The 6,006-nt window shown below is 40.7% G+C and overlaps 1 protein-coding gene across 3 annotated transcripts in view; it reads right to left on the bottom strand.

Annotated features, from left to right (window-relative positions):
* Positions 1–535: 535 nt before the first annotated feature.
* RAD51 (RAD51 recombinase) overlaps positions 536–6,006 on the bottom strand; it is a 32,218-nt gene continuing 26,747 nt past the window's right edge. For all 3 annotated transcript variants that reach the window (XM_036247447.1, XM_036247461.1, XM_036247454.1), the window contains 4 exons: positions 2,469–2,582; positions 1,573–1,702; positions 1,238–1,359; positions 536–756 (listed from right to left, as the gene is read on the bottom strand). In XM_036247447.1, coding sequence (XP_036103340.1) covers positions 633–756; positions 1,238–1,359; positions 1,573–1,702; positions 2,469–2,582 — 490 coding nt within the window. In that variant the 3' untranslated portion in view covers positions 536–632. The remainder of the gene's footprint in view (positions 757–1,237; positions 1,360–1,572; positions 1,703–2,468; positions 2,583–6,006) is intronic.

Genomic DNA, 6,006 nt, shown 5'->3' with positions numbered 1-6,006 from the left:
ACACTGATTCTACTTACTTGAGTCTCTGAAATGCTTAAGATTCCAGAATTATCTTGAATTGCTCTTAGCAGTACAAAAAACCTCAAGCAAGTAGATGGTAAAGGGCTAGTGGCCCAGCTGCTCGGTACTCCTTAACTAAAAACAAAGTCTTACAGAAGATAATTCAGGCATACAAACTAAAAAAAACCTCTGTCTGACTGACAGATTTACTGACAGAGAAAAAGAACCCGTGAGGAGACCCATTCCTTAGACATTTTTTTCAACATTATTCAGACAGTGAGAGAAGTCAGGTCTCCCCAGCTTTAGTTCTCTTAGAGACACAGTATTGTCCATCTGTTAGTCCTGAGTCAACCTTAAGGCTCTGTCAAAGGTATTCCATACCACCACCCCCAACCCAAAGAATTCACATAGAGATTAATACACTCTCTAGAGAAGTAATAAACATTTCAGATCAGTTTGTAACTACTGACCTGTCTCCTGTTTACACCACCAAAAATCTGATACAATAGCTGTTTTCCCGGAAGCTTTTTTTTGGCAGTCACAACAGGAAGAGGCCTGCAAAGAACGCCAGGGAGTAGTCTTCTCCATTAGGTTGCAGCATGAAGGTTTACCACAGGAAAAAACCCAATGATTCAGTCTTTGGCATCTCCCACTCCATCCGCATTGATGGCAAACATAGCTTCAGCTTCCGGAAGACAGGGCGAATCATAGATTTTGCAGATTCTGGTTTCCCCTCTTCCTTTTCTCAGGTACAGTCTGACTCAAAAACACAGACCAAAACACCACAAAGTTATTATAATAAAAAATTATATTCCTATTTATGATAGAACTAAAAAAAACTTTGGATGTATATACTTCCTAGAAGGACCTTTGGGATCTCTCTGTATTCCTTGCGGCACTTCCATTCTGGAGGAAACCATTTCTGCCCTGTTGTCCCTTCCTGCCCACCGCCCCCACCCCTGATGGATTTTTCATATTAAAACAATTATTTTCTTTTAATAACGAGGGAGAGCCGCATCCATTCTTCATATTCAGTCCTCCACATTTGAGGGCTTTTAATTCTTTTATGAACTAAAAGCAAACACCTATACTAACCAAAGCTTGACAATTAGATTGAGTAAGAGCTCCTTTGTCTAACTACACAACAGTAGCCTTAACAGGGAAATGTTACATCTTCGCGTCTACTTCATAGTTAACATGACATTCCAAGATGAAGTCATCTATCCCATCACTTTACCTGGTTGTTGAGGCATGAGCAATGATATTTCCTCCAATAGGTTTTTTAGGATCTGCAGCAAACATGGCTGCTCCATCCACTTGGGCTACCACCTGGTTGGTGATTACCACTGCTACACCAAACTGATGGACAAAGGATAAATGTTATTTTTTGTGGCAGAGGCATTCCAAGGACTTTACTGCTGCCACTCCTTTCCCCCACAAACCAATGAATAACTCAAGTCTCTCTTCATATCTGAAATCTTGATGATACCAGGCCCTGGTGTCCTGGCCTCCCAGCAAGGCTCCTGGAATCCGTGGCCCCAGGATTTATTCTGTCCCCACCCGACAACTCACCTCATCAGCAAGTCGCAGAAGCATCCGCAGAAACCTGGCCAAGTGCATCTGCCTGGCTGAAAGTTCACCTCGACCAGAATAGTCTGTTCTGTAGAGGGCAGTGGCACTGTCTACAATCAGCAGTGCATACCTACAGGGAATAGGGATTCTCTGAAGCCTATTTCTAGCTTATATCAGATTCTGCTTCCTCCCTCTTACTATGCTAAAATTTCATATTCACAGTTATACGTATATATAGATGTTTCATTAACATATTTGTATAGTGTCCGGCCGGTGTAGTTCACTGGTTGAGTGTCGACCCATGCACCAAGAGGTAACAGGTTTGATTCCCGCTCAGGGCACATGCCCAGGTTGTGGGCCTGATCCCCAGTGGGCAGCATGCAGGAGGTGGTCAACTGATGTTCTCGCTCATCGATGTTTCTATCTCTCCCTTCCTTTCTAAAACCAATAAAAGAAAAAAATATTAAAAAAAAATATTTGTATAGCATTCATGTCTCAGGTACCATATAACAGGTAAAATTTCCAACAAGGTCAGGTGGATTATGGTTTCTTTTTTAAAAAATTTTATTTATTTTTAGAGAGGGAGAAAAAAAAATTGATTTGTTGTACCACTTATTTGTGCATTCATTGCTTGCTTCTTGTATGTGCCCTGATCAGAGCTCAAACCCAAAACCTTGGTGTATCAGGACGACACTCTAACCAACTGAGCTACCCAGCCAGGACTATAGCTTCATTTTTTAACAGTTACTTGACTTTAACCACAAAGCAAGAGTCAAAATATGAATTAAAACTTAAATCTCCCCATTTCTAATTCAAGCTACTATCAGTGTACCCAAATAGCCTATATAAGACTCAGGGTAAGTGAGCATATTCACTGTCTTCTACTGAGCACATACCTGGACTCTACCATCATAGCTGATGCTTGATAAAGCAGCTGGGTCTGGTGGTCTGTGTTGAACCCACGAGCATATGCTACATTATCTAGGACATCACTACCAGAGAGACCATATCTAGAAGAGAGGAGAGAATAATTTTAGGCTGCACACAGAACTCAGATAAGAAATTCATCTCTAATAAAGAAATTACCTACATGAGTAGGTAAGAAGTGGTGTTGGGCTAAAGAATATTAATTCCCTTTCTATTAAAAAGTCCAGACAGCCCTGGCCAGTTTGGCTCAGTGGTTAGAGTGTTGGCCTGGGGTCCAGAGAGACCCGGGTTCTGTTCCTGCTAGGGGCACGTACCTTGGTTGCAGTTTGTCCCCAGCTCTGGTTGGTCGTGCGAGTGGCAGCCACTCAATGTGTCCCTTTCACATCGATGTTTCTCTCTCTCTCTCTTCCTCCCCCTCCCTCCCACTCTATCTGAACAAAACATGGAAAAATGTCCTCAGGTAAGGATAAAAAAAAAAAAAGTCCAGACAAACTACACAGAGAGAGAGAGATGTCAGCAGTTACTTCTTTGGAGTAGATCTATCTGGCAGGAATTCAGAATAAATTAAATCTATTTTTTGAGGACTCCTGAATTAGAATGAGAAATTTCCAAATATAAGGAAACAATGTTCTCTTGGAAAGACCAAGGGCAACATGACAGATTAGAGACCGAAACAAAAAAATGAATCACTCAAAGATCTATTAAATTCATATAAACTTATTACATAGGAATTAAATCTTCTAAGCAAGGACTTAAACTCTTAAGACATTCAAGAGAAAAAAGTATATAATTTCTTTTCTTGCTAGTAATTATAGTTATACCTCAATAATGATTTTTTTCCCTTTGCATTTAAAAAAGGCAAATAAAATCTCTCATTTTCGCCCTGGCCGGTTTTGCTCAGTGGTTAGAGCGTTGGCCTGTGGTCCAGAGACCTGGGTTTGGTTCCCGCTAAGGGCACATACCTGGGTTGCAATCTGTCCCCGGGCCTGGTTGGGTTGTGTGGGTGGCAGCCACTTGATGTGTCCCTTTCACATCGATGTTTCTCTCCCTCTCTCCCTCCCTCCCACTCTATCTGAACAAAAAATGGAAAAATGTCCTCAGGTGAGGATAAAAAAAACCAAAAAACTCTTATTTTCTTAGAAAACTCTGTATTTTCTCACCTTTATAACTGCTACCTAAGACATGGTTTTCATTTTTACTAAATGTACCATAATTTCTTCAAAGATAATTTGATTTATGCTTGCACTTTCATAACTTGACTGTATCTCTCAAATACATGTGATTCTCCCTCTTCTGCACTTCTAAAAAAAAACTGATTTAGGTCTTTTTGTGACACTTGTGAGGAGCTACACTGCCATTCTTTGACTAGATGACAGATTCCTTGAGGGTGAACACTAAGCTTGTCTACCATAGTACATTTTTTATACCTAGTAAATTCTGAATGTTGCTGAGTAAAGATTTTACTCACAATGCATATGCATACAAAAAGAGAATCACATATGTTATTTTAACCCAAGTCATATTTTCATATTAATGTCACTTAAAATATAGTCCAAAATATAATACTGACTCCCTTAATGTAATAGTTCAAAAGAGAATCTGTTTAGCCCGGCTGGTGTGGCTCAGTGGTTGAACATCGACCCATGCACCAAGAGATGGCCAATTTGATTCCCGGTCAGGGCACATGTCCAGGTTGTGGGCCAAATCCCCAGGTGGCTGGAGGGATGCATGCAGGGGGCAGCCAATCAATGATCCCTCTTATCAATGTTTCTATCTTTCTCCCTCTCCCTTCCTCTCTCTCTAAAATCAATAAAGAAAAAAATTAAAGCCCTGGCTGGTATGGCTCAGCAGTCAGTGTGTGTTGGCCTGCAGACCAATGAGTCACGGGTTCAATTCCAGTACCTCAGGTGCCATTTGTCCCAGCCTTGGTTGGGTTGTGTGGGAGGCAACCAGCTGATGTGTCTCTCTCTCACTGATGTTTCTCTGTCTCTCCCTCCCTCCCACTCTATCTGATGACAAACGGAAAAATACCCTCGGGTGAGGATTAAAAAAGAAAAAAAAAAGAGAATCTGTTTAAACAAGTCAATGTGCTATAATTCTTTGAGAATCAAAAGTCTCTATGTTTATGATTCTATCAGTCTTTAAAAAGCAGTCTATTTTATGTGATGACTCCGATCATTACAAAAACATACACTGTGTCAAACCTATTTTTCTGAAATTTAGCTTTATTTATTGGTTTTCCTCTCCAGTAGAAAAACAAAAGAATGTTCTAGCACTTGAAATAGCATTGCAGTAAGATAAATCTTGATATCAGGAAATGCCACTCTACCCAATTGCATTTTCCACACCATACAATGGATTCTTCATTTAAGGCATACACAGTCCTGACACTTTCCCGGACATTTCATCTGCTATTCTTCATCATCATCATCATCATAAATGAAAGGTTAGCCATGGCATTCAGTGGATTGATAATGATGAATTATTAATTAAGTCTGGGCCCAAAAGGAGATGGAGAACAAAATTTTACCTTGGGATCCTGACCAAATAAAACAGGAATAAGAGATAAAATTTTCCATATTTATTTATTTAAATACTTTTTCTTTACTGATTTGAGAGAGAGAGAGAGAGAGAGAGAGAGAGAAACATCAATGAGAGAGAACATCGGCCACCTCCTGCATTCCCCCCACTAGGGATTTGGCCCACAACCCGGGCATGTGCCCTGACCATGATCCGAACCAGCAACCTCTTGTATGGGCTGATGCTCAACAACTGAGCCACACCGGCCGGACAAATTGTCCATATTTAAATCATGGCTATATGATTTAAAAAATTTGTTTTAAAAATTGATGTTAGAGAGAGGAAGGTAGAGGGAGAGAGACAGAAACATTGATGAGAGAGAACATCGACTGGCTGCCTTCTGTATGCCCCCCACTGCGGATCAGGCCCACAACCTGGGCAGGTGCCCTGACCAGAAATGGAACCAGCAACCTCTTGGTGCGTGAGTTGATGCTTAACCACTAAGCCACACCAGCTGGCATGGCTGTAGGATTTTTATAAAAATCAAGAGGCACCTGGCTGGAATGGCTTAGTTGGTTGAACATCAGTCCCATGAACCGAAAAGTCCCTTGAGCCAAAAAGTCACCAGTTGATTCCTGGCCAGGGTACGATCCCCACTAGGGGATGTGCAGGAGGCAGCAGACTGATGTTTCTCTCCCTCTCCCTTATTATCTAATATCAATAAAAAAATTAAAAAAAAAAAAAAAGATTCAAGAGGCCTAAGTATCATACTACAGAAGTTTTCTAGTCTTGTCTCAAGAAAAATTAATGTCATCTACTATTAGGAAGAGAGATTATCTATTGCTATCAGAACATGGATGGTTTACCAAAAAAACCCCACAAAAAACAAAGAGCTAATCCTGGCTTTCCTCTTAGCAGTGTTCCCAAAGACAACTATGAGGACCTCTGTGCTTAAGTTCCTAAAGCAACATGGAATTTTCAGTTCTC

This window comes from Molossus molossus, unplaced genomic scaffold (genome assembly GCF_014108415.1).
Source record: "Molossus molossus isolate mMolMol1 unplaced genomic scaffold, mMolMol1.p scaffold_m16_p_1, whole genome shotgun sequence".
Classification (NCBI taxonomy): Eukaryota; Metazoa; Chordata; class Mammalia; order Chiroptera; family Molossidae; genus Molossus; species Molossus molossus.
This window is presented reverse-complemented; position numbering and strand designations above follow the sequence as displayed.